Raw genomic sequence first — 23,182 nt, forward strand, 5'->3', positions numbered from 1 at the left:
ATATGTTAGGGAGATATTAGGCCTAATCTGTGAATTAACAATGTGTAACATGAAATCAGACAACCCAAACAAGACCAACACTGACCGATATACAAAGAACAAAAAAATAAATACCAGTATGGTCCAGAAATGAGACATGTAACAGGTGTTTTATGAGGATGATATGAAGTAGACTGTTTCAAATATTCATCTTCACCCTGCAGCTGAACAGCTCTGATAATAATAGCCTAATAGCCATAGTGATCTTGCTTCTTTTCATATCAAACAGGATTGTCGTGTCGTATTAATGTTTACGTTTTGAAACTAACCTAATTCAATCTATACTTACATTTCGGACACTGAGCAGCTCGTGATTTCCAGACACGTGTATGACTGGGGTTTAACAAATTGTATTACGTCTCATTCGGCGCTTCATCTCTAAAGGCGAATTAATGAGAGAAAATGTGCTTTTTTTTTTTTTTTCAGTGGGAATAAAACTAGCGCTCTGTCCCTTTACGAGACCACATGCATGTTAAACAGACTGCTGCACAGAGAGAGATGATGATGAGACATATGCACGGAGAGACATGGATTTTCAGTCCTATAGAATGAAACTGTTGATTTTTTGTGTTCCAATGTGTGGATTACTGCTTTTCACCAACATGTAAAAACGAAAAATGTGGAGATTTCGCACTGTGAACACGGAATGTGCGGGGATACTTAAAATGTTGCAAGACGTGCAATCCCGCTAATTAAGTGGGTTTTTTTCCTGCTATTTTCTACACATTGGTAATAGCTGCAGCTAAGACACTTGGAAAAGAGGTGAGGACAGTTCTAGGACAGTGTGCTCAATGTCTGCACGATCTTGTGCGTGCACGCGACTGTGCTTGGCGCGTCCAGTATATTATGCATTTGCGTGTGGCAAGCCAAAAGGCTCAAAATACGCTATAGACTAATCGCGTTTTCATAAAAAAACGCCATATTTAACGGCATTTTAAACGAACTTGCCGCCGTAAAATACGCCGTAGTGATTGCAAACGGCGTAAAAAAGGCGCGAAATAACATTAAAAACGCCGTATTTCACGCGTTTTCCTGTGTGTGAAAAGCGCCGCTTTAAACGGCGTTTGGATTGCCACACGACGCCGCTTAAAACGGCGTTTTGGTTGCACAAATACGCACGTTATTTGCGGCATTTTCTTTATAGTATAATGAGTCCCGCCCGCTGATTTCAACAGCCAGTAAGTTTGAACTGTTCTCATCCAATCAACAATGAACTGAGTCAGACCAGACAAGTTCATCGCTGCCAAACAAATGTGCCTGTGTGAAGTAACTTTGATACAGCCTATTCACTTCTACTAACATGAAAATTATTGTTAGTCTGCTTTCCAAATGAAATACTTGCACCTCTTTGTCAGGGGCGATTCTAGGATTTCAGTCTTAGGAAGTTCAGCCCCCAATGAGGGTATATGATGAAAATATTTATTATTCATTGCAGTGTTCCACTAAAATGCATAGATGGGTAATCACTTGTGAGCAGAGGAGATTTTATGATTTGACCTTAGATGGGATAAGACTTTATAGACATGCAGTCTAAGAGTAGAATGATTGTGGCTCAGAGGTTAGAGTGAAGGATAATAATCTAGTCTAACGAATTTGTAACATGTTTTTTTAACTGTAAGTAATATATATATATATATATAATATCTAATACAGGGCCTAATTTACTGTAGTCTCTGTTTTCTGCAGACTTGAAGAGAGAGATCACATAATCACAGATTTTTAAGGGAGCTTACTGAAGAGTCCATCGCAGATTTTTAGGGTTGCTAAGATGAAAAACAGGGTGGCAATAAAAAAGGGTCTAGCTACGCCTATGAGCGCTATGATTATTGAACTTGTTATACAGTTATACCCTATTGAAAATAGATATACATGATAATAGAGGGTGCCAAAATGCTCGTTATTGTAATTTAACGTTTTCACTGTATAGCATTTGTTATTACAGATAGGCTACTTATTGTATTCATACTTTCATTGTAATTCATATTACAGAAATGTACTGAATATAACAATTGTCGATAATTGTCAACCTTTTTTTCATATTTAGACCAAATGCATAATGGGCACTAATGTTTCTCAACTATCACAAACTTTTCTTAATTTAACATGAGTAGGCCATAGGAAGAAATAGAAATGTCAAAACCTCTTGTTTTGATTAGAAGTTAGAAAAAACATGAATTTATTAAATAAATAATCAAAACAATATCTAACCATGCATTTATTTAAAGTAGCCATTTAAAGTAGCCAATAGCCTACATTTGGAAAATACCACTATTCTTACCCTCATTTCAGATTCAGACTGTTCTCCCCCCCCTCAATTGTGTCGTTTTTACTGGATATGTGTGGTAAACGACTGGTCCGTTAAAAACAAGAATAATGGAATTTCAACAAGAACAAAACTTATGCTGCTAAACTACAGTCGTGGCCAAAAGTATTGGCACACTTTTTTAAAATAATCCACAATTTTGAAATTGAACAAAGTATTTGGTCTCCACAAATCTTTATTTCACTGTTAATATTATAGAACCTTTGTATTTTATTCAGAACTCAATATATCAATTTAAATCAGAAAATAATCTGAAATGGTTTTCTTTTGTTTATGCTCACTGCGTTACACACGTGACACAAAACAGGAGAATGAGTCACTTTATCTATTCAAACTGACTGAAAACATCATTTTTATACTGCAGGCACTGTCAACTCACCACAGGTGAGTTCATTTCCAAAGTAAATGAGAATCACTCGTTTAAAATCAAATTATTTTTAACTACTTCTAAAAGGTGCCAATTTAGTAAATGTAGATGTTGTGGTTTGTTCAACTATACACCGAAGACACACATACCAAAATATGTTTAATTTCAACAGTTTTCTGGAAGAAATTGTGTATTATTTGAAAAAAGTGCAAGTGTGTGGCAATACTTTTGGCCACGATTGTAGATAATAATGTCAAATCGACAATTAGCCTATGCATCTTGTAAGAACCTGAAATTTTCTTGATTTTAAAATATCTCGGTGGATCCTGCTCTTTTTGCTTTGGAGAACTACTCAGACAATATATATATATATATTTATAGAGAGAGAGAGAGAGAGAGTGAGAGAGAAACATACAAGAGGAATTGTTTTTTTATTCATTTACTTTAAATGCGTTTGTTGCCTAAAAGCAACATCTTGCGACAAAGAAATACATTTGCTATCATTATCTCTCACTTGTGTAGCCTATGCCATGCACACCGACACTATAGGTTGTTCATTATTAAAGTATTACCCGTTTTCGGTAGATAAAACATTTTTATTCACTTTTCATCCTGCGTATATTTTTTGATTGCAACATTTTATCATTTATTCAGTTATTTCATATATTTATTTGTTTTATTTAGTCCTCTACATTTATTTCAAGGTGTATTTCATGAGGTTTTTCATTTTAAGCCGTATCTCACATGGCATTTCACATCCTTTTTCATGTTATATGAATAAATAAATTAATGCATTCAACTCATTATTTATTTAACAGTGTTCGTACAGAGTCTTGAAAGTTTGAAAAATGCTTGATTTTAATCATTGTGCTTTCAAGGTGTGCTTGAATTTTTAAAATGCTTCTTGAACATACTTCATTTATTTTGAACGTCCAGTTAACACTTATAATTTATAATTTAGTTTATAATTATGAGAGAACAAATTATTTTACATTTCATTTGTCAGTGATCCAGTTCTCATTTGTGGTTCAGTTGCATATCTCGTGAGTCCTTTTGTTGTGATGTATAAGCGCATGTAAGTATTTTTGCCATCTCTCAGATCACCAAACCAAGAAATTTCTTCAATATTCATCAGCATACCAGGTAGCAATATCAAAAATGACTGGCTGGAAGGGGAGATATATAAAATGTGGTGGGGCCAAGGGCGTAGATTTTGTTTGGGATACCTCCCCCAATCTCCCCCGGAAACTACGCCCCTGGGTGGAGCCATATGATTGCATTTCTGTAGTGGAATCCATTAATAAAAATGGATTAGCTATAAAGAGCATCTTTTCGTGGAATGTGCGAATCAACATTAACGAATCAAAATAGGCTGCAAAATGAATCGAACTTACCACAAAAGGCTGGGTTTTCTGTGCTTAATTATGATCAATTTGCAATCCCACACAAAGAGAAGTATACCTGATCAGCAGGTGCCAGCGTGTAATGGTATAGCCTTAATTATAGTTCATATAATTAAATATAATTCAACCACAAAATTATACACACACACTTTTACTCCCTCCCCCATAATATTTTTACCTAATATTTTGGATCAAGATACCCCCAGGTGCCTTTTGCCCCATTTTGAGGGGGCCATCTTACCCCTTATCCTTATATTATAATATATAATATATTTTTTCCTCAAATTTAAGTTAATTATTCTGCCCTTAAGTCTCCAGTGAACACATTTACATATGTTTTGCTGTTTGAAAATGGTGAACTGTGTGTTTATATTACATTGAAGGTGTAATCAGAGATACTCACTTTTAATATTCAATGTAATATAAACACACAGTACGAAATACGGAATGCTTACCGATAAACATCAACTGACAAACACTGTAATTTATTAATAATAATAAAAAATAAGTCAAGCAAGATTCAAACTTGCACTCTCTCACAGCTCACACTGAAGGAATAGGACTAAACCTCTGAGCCACAATCATTCTACTCTTAGACTGCATGTCTATAAAGTCTTATCCCATCTAAGGTGAAATCATAAAATCTCCTCTGCTCACAAGTGATTACCCATCTATGCATTTTAGTGGAATACTGCAATGAATATTAAATATTTTCATCATATACCCTCATTGGGGGCTGAACTTCCTAAGACTGAAATCCTAGAATCGCCCCTGACAAAGAGGTGCAAGCATTTCATTTGGAAAGCAGACTAACAATATTTTTAAATATACACCCGCTCGCTCCTCAGTTAGAAGACTTTGTTTTGTGCTCTCTCACTTGTTGTTTGCTTGCACTAATGTTATAAATGCAGCACTGGCCCGATCGGGCAAGTGACAGATCTAGCAACTGACCCGAATCTTTCTCACACTGGCCCCGGGCCATCGGGCAGTCCTTATTGTTGAGCCCTGGACCTGCACAATGTTTAGAAGGAATTTTAGGCCATTCTTCCTTACAGAACTGCTTCAGCTCAGCCATATTCTTAGCATGTTTGGTGTGAATGGCTCTCTTTAGGTTATTCCACAGCATTTCTATTGGGTTAAGGTCTGGGCTCTGACTAGGACACTCCAAAAGGTGGATTTTCTTTTTTTGAAGCCAATCTGTAGTGGATTTACTTTGATGTTTAGGGTAATTGTCCTGCTGCATCGCCCAACTTCTACTGAGCTTCAGCTGGCGCACAGCCATCCTGACATTATCCTGTAGGATATCTTGATAAACTTGGGAATTAATTTTTCAATCAAAGTTGGCAAGCGGTCCAGGCCTCTAAGCAGCCTCAAATCATGACTGTACTTCATCACTGGGATGCTGTTTTCATGTTGGTATGCTGTGCCATTTTACGCCATACAAAGTGCTGCGTGTTATTCCCAAACAATTCATCCTTAGTTTCATCAGTCCACAAAACATTTTCCCAGTAGCGTTGTGGAGTGTCAAAATGGTCTTTGGAAAACTTCAGGTGTGCAGCAATGTTTTTGTTAGAAAGCAGCGGCTTCCTTCGTGGTGTCCTGCCATAGCCACCATGCCTGTTTAATGGTTTCCATACAGTAGACTCATAAACAGAGATGTTATCCAGTTCCAATGATTCCTTCAAGTCTTTAGCTGTCACTCTAGGGTTCTTTTTTACCTCAGTGAGCATTCTGTGGTGTGCCCTTTGAGTCATCTTGGCTGGATGGCCACTTCTAGAGAGAGTAGTCACAGTACTAAATCTTCTCCATTTATAGAAAATTTGTCTAACTGTAGACAGATGAATATCTAAGCTCTTCAAGATAACTTTGTAATCTTTCCAGCTTTATGCAAAGCAGTAATTCTTGATTGGAGGTCTTTAGAGATCTCAGCAAATGCATCTTGTAAAAAGCAAACTCAAAATGTTTGAGTGCATTGTGTAAGTCAAAGTAGCTATAACCCATACCTCCAATTTCATTTAATTAACTAATTAGCTTTTGTTGATGTCATTAGTCTAGCGGTTCACATACTTTTTCCAGCCTACACTTTGAATGTTTGAATGATGTATTCAATATGTACAAGAACAATTTGTGTTATTATTTAAAAAAAGATTGTATTTATTCATTATTGTAGCTTAGATGAAGATCTAACCAGATTTTAAGACAAATGCAGGTAATTTTTGCCACTTTATGCCCAAAATGAAAGACAATGATAACATGCACGTATTTTTTATTTGAAGAGGATTGTTAAGAATAGGGATTTGGGGGATTTGATTTTGTTTTATCCACCTCTTCATAAATATCCTTTAGAAGGTGTGGCCTCTTAACCAAAAAAAAATATGATTTGATGTGTCATTCTGAATACACAGAGATTAATGCTAAAGGGGTGATTCTGAAGGCCTTTGAACAGTATCGGCTGAAATCGTGCATTGACTACAAACCGTGGAATGGAGAAGAGAACTATATCTCTGTATTTAAAGGCAATGGGTGAGCTGCTGCACTCACTGAATGCTAATATACATGTGGGAGTTAAATGAGCTCCACACAATATGGACTGTGTAGGTTTGCCAATTAAAAAGGTTGCTTAATGTATAATGTATGTTAATATGCACAATATGTATAATATTGAATGTATAACTAGATATACACTATATAAATATGCACGTTAAAAGTATGCACATGTATGGCAACTAACTTGAGAAATTCAACATCTATATTTAATTCTACATCTGGATAGATGTTTTTCATCAGTGGGGAACCAGCACGTTGGCAAACAGAGGCTGTCCATTGGCAGTGGATGTGATCGTATTGCAACCATCGAACATGAGTTTCTCCATGCCTTAGGCTTCTGGCATGAGCAGTCGCGCTGTGACCGCGATGACTACGTCTCCATCATCTGGGATCACATTTCTGAAGGTATGTGTCTGATAAATAAGTCAGTGGATCAACAAAAAAACAGAGAAACTACAGGCTCTACCATCAGGTTCACCCGTTTTGAACTGATTCATAGCTTCTGGCTTACATCATATTCAAATGTACTGTACATTAGAGTACTATGTAAAAACAATGCTACAGCATGGTAATCATTCAGAACCATGGTACCACCACATTACATAATGGTAATGGGAGAAGGTGCATCGCAAGTAGGGGTGTAAATATTTGCACTGACAACAATTTGATTAGATTACGATACTTTCTCTAACGATTACGATGCCTTGTGAAATCTGAAATCACGATTCAATACGTTTAGAACGATTCATAATTATTTTCAAAAATATGCAGAAAAAAGATTCAGTGTTTTTACTGAATGCTCTTAATTTAGACAGTAAGACATGCAATAGACTTTAGCTCTAAAGTCACAAATGCATTTAGGACCGAGGAGGTTTGGCTAATGTGTGGCTGCATAAATAAACAGAAAAATACTACTAATGTTACATGCATTATAGATCTGATATGAATAAAGGATAACATAATGCAACAAAACGACTTTGCAAATTTGCATATCATGTAACATTAACATTTATTGCATCAATAATTAATTACAAATGAAATATGTCATGTCCAGACAGATGAAACCCATGTTTTAATCAAGCAGGGTCATACAGTAGAAAAGAAAACTCTCTTATAGTAGCGTATAAAGACGGCTTTACACAGTATGTTGTACTTGCAAGTTCCCTATTAATTTTCAATGTGAGAGCTTGTCAAGCACGTTCACAAGAATGTTTTATCTTTTCGCACCTGCCATGTATCATTATCAGAGGTACTTTAATCAACCAGTATTTCGCTTTTAACTGGTTAGTTCCCTTCAGAACTGTATAAAATCGCTCCCTATTCCCTATATAGTGCACTTTATGGCATTAACTATATCGCGATTTTGCTCATTCACATTTATTCACAGTAGGCTGTTCTCTCATCATTTACTCACCTTCATGGTATCCCAGATATGTATGATTTTCTTTCTTCTGCAGAACACAAAGAAAGATTTTTAGAAGAATTTCTCCGCTCTGTTGTTCCATACAATGCAAGTGAACAGGATTCAAATCTTTAATGCTCAAAAAGCATATAAGGCAGCATAAAAGTAATCCATAAGACTCCAGTGGTTAAATCCGTATCTTCAGAAGCGATGTGATAAGTGTGGGTGAGAAACAGATCAAAACATAAGTCTTTTTTTACTATCAATCTGCACTTTCAACTTAAGAGCTTTTCTTCTGTTTTTTGCCCATTCACATTCTTCATGCATATCACCACCTACTGGGCAGAGAGGAGAATTTATAGTAAAAAAAAAAAAAAGGACTCAACTGATATTGCATTGCACTTGCGGTGTACGAGTCCTGAAGAGCACGCGAGTCGACACGTGAGCCGAAAGTGTCATAGAAGCACCACAAAATGACATGGTTCTTCTAACTAATCAGACTGATGATTTTCCCTCTGCCGGCCATATCTAGAGCTGAGAATATAATAGAAACAAAAAGGTGGATCTTTTTGACTTGGACCAGTCAGCAACCATCCTACAAAGCACCTAGCAGAACATCCTAGAAACTCCATGAAACATGCTATAAAACAACTCATAGCACCTTTATTAACTGAATAGCAAGACCCTAGCACATTGGTGGTGACTTTTCCATTGGGAAACATCACTCTGATTCTATTCAGAAAATGTACAAATCTAGATTCTAGGATTATTGTTATACAGGCTTGTTTATTTATAGGGATGGAAAAACATTTATATCAAGGTCACATTCATTTCACAGGCAAAGAGCATAACTTCAACAAATACAACGACACCAGATCCAGCGCTCTGAATGTACCCTATGACTACGGTTCCATGATGCATTACAGCAAGAATGCTTTCAGGAATGGGACAGGGCCCACCATAGTCACCAAGATCCCTGCCTTCAGTGATGTCATAGGCCAGCGCATGGAGTTCAGCGACAGCGACTTGCTCAAGCTAAACAGACTCTACAACTGCAGTAACACATTAATCAATTCTTCATTATAAAAATTATATAAAACCTCTTTCCTTTATAAAATGTCATGTCAGCATTTATTTATCTTAATTCAAATTATATAATCAAATCAAATCACATTTATTGTCACACAGCCATATACACAAGTGCAATGGTGTGTGAAATTCTTGGGTGCAGTTCCGATCAATATAGCAGTCGTGACAGTGATGAACTGTCATAAATCATAATCATAAATCATAATTATTAATCATACTTGTTTCTAACAGCATTTAAATTCATGCAATCTTGTTGAAATAACTAAAGACACTACTGTCTTTGATCATTAACTTTTGAAAACAGTGGGCAAATCTCACAAGCATGTCCATTTTTAGGACTATTAAGAATTTTTGCATTGTGACATTGGGTCTTATTTACTAATAATTACTAATAATTGCATGCACTTTGTGTACTTATGTGCACAGTATGCAACCTTTTTTTTATTGCCTTTAATGTATGCTGTTTGAATACAAAAATCATTGCATAACAGTAATTGTTTACTGTAATTAATGTGTAATTAACTCAATAGTAAAACATCCGGAAGTACTGCAGTAATGAGAATGAGATAATTTTTTGGGTGGGGAAATGTGATTAATTATCATGAATATAATGTCACAATGTAAAAAAAAAAAAAAAAAAAAAAAAAAAAGAATGATCCTTAAAACAAGCTTAATTTTATATAGGCAAAATATTATTTATTTATTCAAAAAATATGTATATATTTTGTGGTGAAATATACCTGGAAATATTTTTTTGTGAGATTCACATTATAGAGTGTACAGTACTATAGCTTATGCAGCATGTCTGTGCCAGCAGGATAATGATGTTAAAATTTACCATAATGTGGACTTTCTTCTTTGCTGTGAAATCAAATTTCAGGTCATCACAGGAGGTTATTTATGGCTGTTCAAAGTGCTTTTTATTGTTGGTTCATCTGACAGCACGTGTTGGTTTTACAGCTAGCTCTTCCACCTTCCTGGATTTCTGTGACTTTGAGTCTGAGAATATCTGTGGAATGATCCAAAGCCACGAAAATACTAATAAAACCAACTGGCAGCGAGTTTCCAAAGCGACAGGTGGACCAGACACTGACTACACTTACATGGGACACTGTGATGGTAAGTCGGTGAAGTGTAATGGAATATACAATCTTCATACATACACCGATGAGCGAAAACATTATGACCACTCACAGGTGAAGCAAATAACATTGATCATCTCCTAACATGGTCACATGTCAAGGTCTGTGTAGATTAGATGGTAAGTGAACAATCGGTTCTTGTAGTCAACGTGTTGAATGCAGGAGAAATGGGCAGGTGTAAAGACCTGAGGGACTTTGACAAGGGCCAAATTGTTATGGCCAGATGACTGGTGGCCAGCAAGGCTTGTGGGGTGCTCCCGGTCAGCAGTGGTGAGTACCTACTGACAGTGGTCCGAGGAGGGAAAAACCACAAACCGGCGACAGGGTGTTGGGCACCCAAGACTCATTGATTCGTGAGGGCAACGAAGGCTATCCCATCTGGTCCGAACCAACAGAAGGTCTACTGTAGCACAAGTCACAGAAATGTTAATGATGGATAATGCATCCTGCCACACTGCACACATTGTTCGGGAATGGTTTGAGGAACATGATGAAGAGTTCAAGGTGTTGCCCTGGCCTCCAAATTCCCCAGTTCTCAATCCAATTAAGCATCTTTGGGATGTGATGGATCAAAAAGTCTGATCCACGGTGGCTCCACCTCGCAACTTACAGGATTTGAAGGATCTGCTGTTAATGTCTTGGTGCCAGATACCACAGGACACCTTCAGGGGTCTTGTAGAGTCCATGCTATGGTGGGTCGGTGCTGTTTTGGCAGCACGTGGAGGATCAACAGCATATTAGGCAGGTGGTCATAATGTTTTGGCTCATCAGTGTAGACATTTGGCCATAAGCGGCCCGGCAATTGGAATTCATGGGGAACTCATAGCAAAAATAACTCATGTGCAGGCCTGACTCAGGAGGGCAACTTTTCATGGTTCAATCTATTCCTGTTTGATAAAATTAAGTCCTGTCCTAAATGTTTTACTTTTAGAATAACCTGTTTCGTTCAGAAATACGTCACATTGCTGAAGTTAAATTGCTTCATGTTTACTTTATTTGAACTGATCTGTCAGTGATCTGAAGGTGATGTGTCAGATTTTTTCGATATAATTTCTTCTATCTCAGTTCAGTGTGCAGAGTCAAACTCTTCATATCTGTGCCATTCATAGATTGACTTCCTGAAGAGTGTAAACACTTTGACTCTATGGCGCCTTTCAAAATATTGCTCTGTTTGTTTTAGCAGCCTGGCCCTGACATACAGGGTTGCCAGATTATTTTTATGTTTTCCAGCCAAAAAGACTAAATCAATGGCTGGTCAGGGGAGAAAACCACTAATGCAATTCTTCCATTGGGTGTCAAGAGAAACATTCCACAGATAGTCCTGGCACTAATCACCACTAGAGATCAAAGGGCATTATTTACTAGGTTTTCTTACATTTAAAGCAAAGAAACTGGCAATATAATTAAAAAATGGATTTTTGGAGATGTTTTTTGTTTTCTTGTTTAGATGTATTACATAATGTATTTACAACTGTTAATATCGTTATACTTCTATCGACCGGGTTGGGAAGGTTACTTTTAAAAAGTATTCCACTACAGATTACAGAATACATGCTGTAAAATTTAATTTGTAACATATTCCGTTAGATTACTCAAGGTCAGTAACGTAATGTAAATACTTTGGATTACTTCTTCAGCACTGGCAGATTTTCCACTTGTTTTGACCATAAGTTAATAAAGTAAGAAAATACACTTCACTGTAAAAATACATTTTCTGCAAAGAAGAAAAAAAAAACAACTTCTTGCTACTCAAGTAAATGTATCTTGTTTTAAGGATTTTAAGATATTTTTACAGGAAAACGACATTTAAAATGAAAATTGTCCACGTGCAGCCTAGATTTTCTTCACACACGGACAGTCTGCGTCTATGATCGTCAATGGCGTATGTGTCTGCCGTTGACTGTGCTAAACAAGTATCTCAAAGCAGTCAAGGTGCGGAAGCATTGAACGTGTCCATACACGCTCATGGTCAAAAGAGTATACTTTGAATGGCTGAGTGTTCGGCTCGACTGTATGCAGGATGAAACGGCACTCAAAAAACAAAGTATACCCCAGCCTTACGGTTTGCATATACTGTAGTAATACATAGGCCAGTTCATGTCCTGTCTGGTAAAATGTACATTTTTGTCATGTTTTCAGAAAGGGGTTATTTCATGCACTTCAGCACAGCAGACGGGGTGCAGGGGGACACGGCATTGATGGAGAGCAGGCTTCTGTATCCCAAGCAAGGATTCCAGTGTCTGCAGTTCTTCTCCTACAACAGCGGTCATGCAAGCGACCAACTACGAATCTGGGTGCGAGAGTTCAACAAGGCCAACCCTAATGGAACCCTACGTCTTATTCAACAGATTAATGGTACACCTGCTCTGGCTTTGAAGTTGATTTTTAGAAGACCAAAAGACATATATTTGTGAGGTTAAAAAAAACAAACTTATCTCTTCGCCAGTATTGAATAATTTTGGATTTATGATTAGCAGATTTTCTTTAAGATTTTACTGTTGTCAATGAAATTTTCTTTGCACCAATGAAATTTGTTTTGCACCATGTGGATTCAAATTATTTGATGGTGATTGTGGTAGAGCTTTGGCTACTCATTATTGTATTTTTAAGCAATAAGGCATTCATGGAAGTGCTATATTGTGAATATAGTGACAGCTTAAGGGCATTGTTAAGGGGTCGCACACCGGATGTGGCATACAGCTTTTTAAAGTTTGATACCATTGTTTTCTTTGAATCTGTGTTCAGCGCCATCATTGGTGTCCTGCAACGGCACCCGGCTACAACAATTCTGCCTGAAGAAGTGCAAAAAATATAATTTATAAGTTTGTATGTAACTTTGTCTATTCTTTGTCTATACGTTGATTAGATTCACTGAGCGCGTTTACATGCACGTTCTTACACGATTATGCTTCATAAGCTTTATCGTGTAAGGTCATAAACAGTGTAAGAATAAACCGGTCGACACGGGTAGATTTTTGCCCTTTACGACATTTTCGTGTGGCATGAAAACACCTTTACTGGTGTTTTCACCAGCTTATCCAATGTGTGCATGTGTTGATCGCATGTCTCTTTACGAAAGCAGAGAATAACGTGATTATTTAAAATCTAATGTAAACAGTTTTCTTGCTTTGTGAGATTTTTTAAATAAGCTGATTTTTGGGAGTAATCAGCATATTGGTGTGCATGTAAACGTGCTGACTGTTTTGGACTTCCAACAACACGTGATATGCAACACCTGTGAATTGTCCTACGGTGTGTCTCTTTAAAAATAGCAAATTTATTAGGTGACAGCCGTCCCTGACTAATGTTGTGATGTAAACTAATTTTAATCGAGAGCAACTGTTGAGTTCAAGACATAACAATCACATTCATTTTCTCCAAAGAGTAACTGATTTTAAATGATAACATAAATCTTTCTCGAAAGGCCTACCATAAGTAGAGACCGCCCACTCCCTTGAAGCACTGTGAAAGCAGTAAGACTATTAAGTTGGTCTTCCTTTACACTTAAACTAGTTATATATTTGCATCTGAATATATTGCAATAAATCAAAGCTATTTTGTTTAATACAAGTAATCAATGACTATATCAATAGTTTTATATTGTACTATTTTTAATAATCCAATTATGTCATTCGCAATTCTTCATGGGACTGTAGTTTATACCCTCATAAAAAGTACACAGTCTTGTACCATTGTCTTTTTTTTTCTCCAATTTTCAAATCCCTTTTACCCCACAAATTAGAGTTTATAATGTTGAGCTAGAGCTAGTTGCCTTAGTTCATTGATTTTTTTGAATGCTAGTGGAGATAACTAATATGGAAAAATACTTCCGGAACCAAGACGGCTAAAATGTTCTGCTGTAAAGATGGGGACAGATGTTTCATGTCATAGCGGTTATATATTTCATGTATTTTAGCTGGACTGGAAAGCTGTATTGACCAGTCAGCATCCATGGCTGGAACTGTCCATTTTATCACAAACTGACTGACTCTTTTATGTCTTTCTTCTAAAGCTCCTCCTGGTGACCTTTGGCAGCTCCATCACGTGAGCCTGAATGTCTCCAGTAAGTTTCGTGTGGCGTTTGAAGGAATCAAAGGGTCTGGAAACAGTGGTGGGCTCTCACTGGATGACATTAACCTATCAGAGACCACTTGCCCAGAACATATATGGAGGATCAAAGACTTTAAAAGTGTTCTTGAGAATACACCAATGGACACTGCCATTCACAGCCCACGATTTAAATCTAAAGATGGCTACACCTTCCAAATGAGCCTGTATCCCAGCGGTACCACTGGGAACCCAGGTGAACTGGGAGCTTACGCGCACTTAACGTCAGGGGACGACTCTGTCGATGAAGGTCTGATCTGGCCTGCTCGCTGGAAACAGATAACCATGATACTGCTGGACCAGAATGCAGATATTCGTAGACGCATGTCCAACCAGAGGAGCGTAACAACAGACCCCACGATGACTGTGGAGGGTGAGGTGTTGTCCATTTGGGCATACCACTCCAATCTCGTCCTGTTTGATTTTTGAAATATTTACGTGCAAATAATTTACTTGTAATTAATTAATAGGTGCATTTTGTTGTTTGGTTCAAGTTACCATTTCTGCTGGCCTTCAGGTTCTGAAATATTTTTCTGGGATGATCCACGTAAAGTTGGGCTAAAAGTTACAGAAGACAATGGGACTGAGTTCTTCCGCGGCCCAGGCGCTGGAACACCTGTTTACCTGTCACAGGCTAGAGCCCTGAGCAGAGACTTCATCAAGGGTGGAGATGCCATCTTTCTCCTCACGATGGAGGGTAAGCACTGACATTCATATCGTATGTCTTTAAAAAGATAGTTCACCCAAAAATGGAAAAATATGTCATTATTTACTCAACCTCATGTATGAGTTTTTCTTCCATGGAACACAAAAGTGGAAATTTTGAAGAATAATCTGGCCACACTTATTTTTTTTTTTTAAGATGACAGTGAATGAGGACTAGGGGCTGCTACACTCCAAAAAAATAAGCGGGGTACTCGAGATTCAGTGATTCCATTGGCTTCAGATTGGTTCGGTATTAAAAATAAATAAAAATGACAAGCAGTCGCTGAAGATCTATTAATCTAGCTGTTGATAAATTATGACAATGTTAACTTTAAAGTGTTTATATTGTAATACCTTGTAGATGAATGTAAGAGTGCGTATTTTTTTTCCCTTATCTGCTTGAATGAGCAGCTGGAAGCATTGAAGTGCAGACATTTTAAAATAAGAGTCCCTGTGTATTTCTGATTTGTTTATTGTTAAAAGTCCTGCGTTATTATTAGTATTAGTATTGAAATTTTGTTAAGAGGAAGATTAGCGCGTAAACACGCTGACTACCACCACTGGAGTCGCGAGTTCGAATCCAGGGCGTGCTGAGTGACTCCAGTCAGGTCTCCTAAGCAACCAAATTGGCCCGGTTGCTAGGGAGGGTAGAGTCACATGGGGTAACCTCCTCGTGGTCGCTATAATGTGGTTCTCGCTCTCGGTGGGGCGCATGGTGAGTTGTGCGTGGATGCCGCAGAGAACAGCGTGAAGCCTCCACACACGCTATGTCGCCGTGGCAACATGCACAACAAGCCACGTGATAAGATGCGCGGATTGACTGTCTCAGACACGGCGGCAACTGAGATTCGTCCTCCGCCACCCGGATTGAAGCGAGTCACTACACCACCATGAGGACTTAGAGCGCATTGGGAATTGGGCATTCCAAATTGGGGAGAAAAACAAAAAGAGTCAGATTAATCTGTTATTGCTTTTCTTTCAAAAGATTGTTATCATATCAGCAAAATCCTATATCAGTTGACCTCTAATTATTATTTGTTATATATATATACTGGTACATAAAAACTCTGCGACAACCCTGATCTAAATGTCCTTAAAAATTACTTGAGAAGCAGAATGACATCATTTATTAAAGGAATATTCCAGGTTCAATTCAAGTTAAGATCAAATGACAGCATTTGTGGCATAATGTTGATTACCACAAAAAATTATTTGAACTTGTGCATCCTTAAAAAAAAAAAAAGCAAAAATCTGGGTTACAGTGAGGCACTTACAATGAAAGTTTTTTCAATTTTTTGAGGGTTTAAAAGCAGAAATGTGAAGCTAATATTTTTATAAAAGCATAATATTATTTCTTCTGTTAAAATGTGTTATTTGAGCTGTAAAGCTGTTTACATCGTCATTTTTACAGTCGTTTTAGGGTTTGTTGATATTACATCGTCATGGTAACGAAGTTGTAAAATTGGCTATAACTTTACACAGATAAGGTTAGTAAGTGATTTTATCACACTATAATCATGTTTACACACATGTCCTTTATGTCTTGTGGTTATACTTTTGAAACTTCCATTGTAAGTGACTCACTGTGACCTCCATTTTTGATTTTTTTTTTTAAAGAAAAGGAGGGACGAGTCAATATTTATTTTTGTGGTAATCAATATTATGCCACAAATGCTGTTGATCGAGTTGAACTTGTATTAAATCCGGAACAGTTCTATAACTCTTGTTTTTAGAGAAATCTAAACAAATTTAGTTTGGTTTATACTTAAAACAAGAAGAAACTTATGGAAGATGAAGCCAGCAAAAATAATAAATAAATAAATAAACAAATACATATAAGTAAATAAATACATATATTGATGCATAAATCAGTATATAAATAAATAAATGTGAGAGGAGATGTACAAATAATTAAATAAATAAATGCACCCATTAATGCAAAATAATACAATATAAAACATTTGAGGAAATGCAAAAATGTTAAAAGGAAATGTAAAATTGAAACTTGATTTTTAATTCTATATTTCTTTAATTATTCATTTATTTCTGTATGTAGTTCTGTATTTATTTTTCCTTCGTGCAACATGCTAATGAGAGGATGTCAATCAAATATCAGTAGGCGGACTTTATGACACTATTGACTGATCATTGTAAAAGTGCTTAGACATTAATAAGAATGATACCGAATTTTCACAATCAACAATTTCAAAATAGCAAAGGATCTCACTTTTATGATTCTCCAAACTATTCGCTGCCTCACAGAGCGACTCTGCTGTCGACCTTTTCTTCACCATGGTGAAACTGCAAACTCCCGCCAAAAACTGTTGCACCTGGTATCGATAGTTTGACTGTGATGCCTGAACAGCTGTTGAAATCCTCTCATTAGCATGTTGCATGAAGAAAAATGAATACGGTAATAAATGAATGAAATGTGGAATTAAAATCAACTTTAAATTTTGCATATACTTTAACAACTTGCATTTCACCAACCATTTATTTATGTTTTATATTCTTTTATTTTTGCATTCATTGGTGCATTTAAAAAAAATTTTATTATCTCCTTTCACTTTTAATTATATATTTATTTATGCATGAATATGCAAATGTATTAATGTATTTGTGTATTTATACATGTATTATTTTTGCAGGTTTCATCCTCCATAGAAACTATTTGCCAATGGGGTATGAATGATAAACTTGTTTGTTTTTTTAATTAAGCTTTTTTTTTCCCCCAGTGGAAATATTTTTTTTCTTGTTATAAGCATTAACGTAACTAAATTTGGCTAGATTTCTTTAAAACAGGACAAAATATCTTGTCATTTTGCTTCTCAAGTAAATTGATCTTGTTTTACTAATGTTTAGATATTTTGGGGCCTGTGTAACTCTGCGAGTAAAGACACTGACTACCACCCCTGGAGTCGCGAGTTCGAATCCAGTGCGTGCTGAGTGACTCCAGCCAGGTCTTCTAAGCAACCAAATTGGCCCGGTTGCTAGGGAGGGTAGAGTCACATGGGGTAACCTCCTCATGATCACTATAATTTGATTCGCTCTCGGTGGGGCGCATGGTGAGTTGTGCGTGGATGACGCGGAGAATAGCGTGAAGCCTCAACGCGTGCTACGTCTCCGTGGTAACACGCTCAACAAGCCACATGATAAGATGCGCGGATTGACGGTCTCAGACGTGGAGGCATCTGAGATTCGTCCTCCGCCACCCAGATTGAGCGCATTGGGAATTGGGCATTCCAAATTGGAGAAAAAAAAAAAAAAAAGGTTTAGATATTTTACTAGAAACAATAGACAAAAATACTGATTATTTTTAAAAGATTAAAAATGTCATATGTTAGAGAGTACAATTCTATTCATTTTTCATTTACATTGTGTATTAGAATATTAGTTAACATGCTTATATTTGTCCATCTGTTTGTTTTCTTGTAGATATCTCTCACCTGGTTGTTTCACAGCCTTTGCCTCCTACAACTACGACTCCATCCAACTCAACTTCCACAACAAACTCTACCAGTTCACCCGGTCAAACTACCATAAACAATGGCACCTCAACCACTACAACTACTGCACCTACAATTTCCACAGTCCCTTATGACCCGTGTGTGTCGGCACAATGTGAAAATGACGGTGTGTGTGTGCCAGATGCAGGAGATGCAGTGTGCAGGTAATAGAAGACAGACCAAATCATTGACCTTTTTAATTTAGTCTTGATTTTTTTTTTGTTTTTTTTTTTTGCATAGATTAATGATTAATAGTAGTGTTTGCTAAGGCAGGCATCACTATTACTTGGGCTCATTTGTGATTTCAACAGACCCCTAAACTTTGTGCTATGTGGTCACACTATGTTAACTTCCATTCAAATGCATCCGAACATGAGAGACAGGACATTTCGTTTTCATTTGCTGTTGTCGAAAGTTCAAGTATGGTGAATTCTGACCTGCGAATTCAGATGACAAAAAGACATGGGACCAATAGAAAATTGAAACATCACACACTGACCTCTCGGCTCAGTACAATGAATACATATTTCAAAGCTTTTATTTATTTTAAGCTGTAAAGTTTCTGTGTTGCAGGTAAGTGAGTGGACGTTATATTTTACGTTTTTTTTTTTTTTTTTTGGGGTGGGGATTTTCTCCCCAATTTTAGCATGCCCAATTCCCAATGCGCTCTAACTCCTTGTGGTGGCGTAATGAATCTGGGTGGTGGAGGATGACTCTCAGTTGCCTCCGTGTCTGAGACCGTCAGTCTTTGCATCTTAACACGTGGCTTGTTGAGCATGTTACCACGGAGACCTAGCATGTGTGGAGGCTTCACGCTATTCTCCGCAGCATCTATGCACAACTCACCACGTGCCCCACCAAGAACAAGAACCACATTATAGCGACCACGAGGGGGTTAACCCAATGTGACGCTACCCAACCTAGCAACCGGGCCAATTGGTTGCTTAGGAAGCCTAACTGGAGTCACTCAGCACGCCCTGGATTCGAACTTGCGACTCCAGGTGTGATAGTCAGCGTCTTTACTTGCTGAACTATCTAGGCCCCCTTTTATTTTAAGATTTTTAATATAATATTATTTGTTATTTATGATATATTATTTATTAAAAACCAAAAGCCCTCACGCTGACATCATATCCTGTCTGTAATAATTTTGCATGCTCAAAGCCATGTGTGACCATCCCTTATGTCGGTTAGTACCACAACTAGTCGACGCGTTGGGTCTGTGCTGACTAGTGAAGGATCACATGATTTCAGTTGCACTTGTGTTGCGCGGTCATACTGGTTTGGAACTACTTAAGTGTAAGTAAATGATGACAAATTTTCATTTTTGTATGAACTATTCCTTTAACATGGCCTCAGTGAAACCACAACTAACAATATGAAATATAATTGACTTAAATGAGCACTGAACAGGTGTGTTGTATGTCTGTCTTTAGGTGTGCAGTGGGAAATGACTGGTGGTACTATGGCGACAGATGTCAGTTTAAGAGCTCAGTCAAAGACAACATCATCACAACTGTACTGGCATCTGTTGCTGTGTTTGTTGCCATGCTGATCGTGACTATAGTCATTGTGGTCTGTGTGAAGAGGAACCAGAGAAGGGTGAAGATTACTGGAGAGGGAATCACCATGAAGAACATGTACTCGTTCAAAGCATAAAGTTTTGAACCTGCCTCTAATGTGAAGGGTGAAGATTGTTGACATTTGAATGCCTCATTAACTAAGCAAATGCTTTTGTAATTGGTTCTTTGATTTAATTTATAGGAAAACGAGTGGTATGCACAGTGACAACGAAAAGTATTTGGACACTTAAGCCAAACTTAAAACTAAATGTAATTCATTTGGAGCTGTACTGACATTTTTAAATGCCCAAATGCTTTCAGAGCCACTGTATGTTTTCAATAAGCATTATTCAAGAAGTGAGGTATAGTCTATTCACAAATGTTTTTTGAGATTGTATGTAGAATTCGGATTGTTTTTTTTTTTTAAATTTGGCTCTGTAGAAACAATTTTTATTTAACTTTAACACTCTGCATGATGGAATAAAAATTAGATTTCTGTGCAATGGTAAAATCCATTTTCTCCAAGCATTACCACTGTAACCATCCTGGCGTCAGTAGCGTAGGGCATATGTAAACATACAGCGTATCTGCCTATGGTCACTCAATAACATTTAACTGTACTTACAATAAGTTTCTAGTGTTAACCGGGAAATGAAAGACAGTATAGGATGAGTTAGGTCACTGGTATACATATGAATGGGAGAAATGAATACGGCGGTTATCAGAATGGAAGTCCCGCCTTACAGTTAAAAGAGCCAATAACCTTTTTGATAGAGACATCACCTGTTAGTTTACTCAAGAACGCACATTAGCTGGAGCAGCCTAAAAAAAGAGAATTTTTTTTTAACTTAAGAGCTAGTACAGTTTTGATAGTACAGTGTCCAGTGGACACAAGACGTAGTAGGTATTTCTCGCCTACTGTTTTATGAATACTAAGGATTAGTTAGCGAGTGAGAGGAGGAGGGAAAAGCACTACTACTACTACTACTACTACTATAATCAGCTCTGATTCCAATCAGGGTTTAGAAAATCACACCAAACACAACTGAAAATTCTGATATCAAATTGAACATATGCATTACTACAGCGTTAAAAATAAACGTCGTATTTAATTAATCCCAAGATTTTTTTATAAGACCCCATAAAGGCCTTTGCACACCAAACGTGAATGTTCGATTTGATTTCTCGCTGCGATCAACATTTTGAATCGAAACAATAGATGCCTAATGAGCCATTCTCACCTGGAGCGAACATTCGCTGCGAAGCACGTGCCAACAAAGGCTGTGTCTTGTTTCGTTTGGAAGGATTCGTCCTCCGGAGGTCGCATTTGTTGGCTGCATACGTCATTGAGGCTGTCTCATTTCAGAAAAGCGAGTAGGACACTTCAAATGCGACCTTCTTTCATGGGAATTTGGAGGATGCATGAGGTGTATCCTTCGTGGGCTCTCACAACCCACAATTCTTTGCTTCAACGGAAATGTCTAAAAAGAAATTACGCCAATTTGCCCGTAAATATGATGTTCAAACGCAAGTAATGTTAATTCCCAAGTTGAAGTACCTCAGTAGATGGGTGCTGAGTATATAATATGTATAATTATATCAATATATAATTAAAATAAAGTATTAGACTAAAAGTGCACATATAAAATCTATTTTCTTTTCTCTTTACATCATTATAACTCTCCTAAAATGTACCTCATACATTCCCTTCTAAAGGGACTTTGTTCCTTTCTCACTCAAAGTGCTCGCGCTTGTTAAAGAGTGGCGTGCTGTCATAGCAACCATGTTACATTCCGTTTCCGTTCGTCCTATGAAGGCCATCTCGTTTAAACGAGACTTATTTAAAGGAGGACACACGGTATACTGCAGCCTTCAAAGGACATGTCCTACCTAAGCATGCAGCCTTTCAAACGAGACACAGCCAAAGTGAACCTTTTTTTTTCCACAGTGAGTGTGTCGATTTTTTTTTCTTTGTCTGATGAAGAAATGCCCTGACCAATAATATATAAGCTTTAGATCACATGTCAAATTTGTTTTAACAGTCATTATGAGTGTGCATTACACAGTGATTTTATTCCTGTAGCACTTGCCATAGATGTGGCCGTCTTGTCGGGCACTTGCATCTTACAGTCTATCTGATCCCACAAAAGCTCAATGGGGTTAAGATCCATAACACTCTTTTCCAATTATCTGTTGTCCAATGTCTGTGTTTCTTTGCCCACTCTAACCTTTTCTTTTTGTTTTTTCTGTTTCAAAAGTGGCTTTTTCTTTGTAATTCTTCCCATAAGGCCTGCACCCCTGAGTCTTCTCTTTACTGTTGTACATGAAACTGGTGTTGAGCGGGTAGAATTCAATGAAGCTGTCAGCTGAGGACATGTGAGGTGTCTATTTCTCAAACTAGAGACTCTGATGTACTTATCCTCTTGTTTAGTTGTACATCTGGCCTTCCACATCTCTTTCTGTCCTTGTTTGAGCCAGTTGTCCTTTGTCTTTGAAGACTGTAGTGTACACCTTTGTATGAAATCTTCAGTTTTTTTGGCAATTTCAAGCATTATATAGCCTTCATTCCTCAAAACAATGAATGACTTTTTTCAAATATTGATGGTGCTGTTTTTTACATCAGTAATGTCCTGACTATACTTTGTGATCAGTTGAATGCCACTTTGGTGAATTAAAGTACCAATTTCCTTCCGAAACAGCTAAATCTTTACATTATTCCAAACTTTTGTCCGCCAGTGTAATTAATATTGTTCCAAATGATAACATGTTTTAACAGTTAGTATTATTTTTTACACTTAATTTTTTCTTATCACACCTCAGACTGTGTATACATGATAATACTGTCAGACATCTTGTCCAGCAGGTGAACTGAAGTAGTTTGTGAAGTGTCTCGAAAGTTTTCTTTCTCGTTGAGCAAATCAACAACACACTTGTCTGCTGCAGCTGGTAGAGAGATGCGTTTGATTTTTTTCGATCTGATCGCTAAAGAA

General features: G+C 37.2%; 1 protein-coding gene across 1 annotated transcript; it reads left to right on the forward strand.

The window, feature by feature from the left end:
- The first annotated feature begins 656 nt into the window (after nt 1-656).
- Nucleotides 657-22,882, forward strand: mep1bb (meprin A subunit beta b). Its single transcript, XM_051700014.1, has 11 exons — nt 657-687; nt 787-801; nt 6,538-6,655; nt 6,906-7,084; nt 8,920-9,138; nt 10,131-10,289; nt 12,452-12,667; nt 14,325-14,792; nt 14,937-15,116; nt 18,560-18,794; nt 20,067-22,882. Exons 1-11 carry the CDS (start codon nt 657-659, stop codon nt 20,287-20,289), a joined length of 2,043 nt encoding a protein of 680 aa, XP_051555974.1. The 3' UTR covers nt 20,290-22,882.
- Nucleotides 22,883-23,182: the final 300 nt, after the last annotated feature.

Source organism: Myxocyprinus asiaticus, chromosome 6, assembly GCF_019703515.2.
Source record: "Myxocyprinus asiaticus isolate MX2 ecotype Aquarium Trade chromosome 6, UBuf_Myxa_2, whole genome shotgun sequence".
NCBI lineage: Eukaryota > Metazoa > Chordata > Actinopteri > Cypriniformes > Catostomidae > Myxocyprinus > Myxocyprinus asiaticus.

What these genes read in the sequence shown, in the direction of transcription:
- mep1bb (XM_051700014.1), top strand. Translation starts at nt 657, where the DNA reads ATGTGGAGATTTCGCACTGTGAACACGGAAT. An exon ending in CTGGGATCACATTTCTGAAG is followed by an intron (nt 7,085 to 8,919) that starts GTATGTGTCTGA and finishes TTCATTTCACAG; the next exon opens with GCAAAGAGCATAACTTCAAC. An exon ending in TTACATGGGACACTGTGATG is followed by an intron (nt 10,290 to 12,451) that starts GTAAGTCGGTGA and finishes TCATGTTTTCAG; the next exon opens with AAAGGGGTTATTTCATGCAC.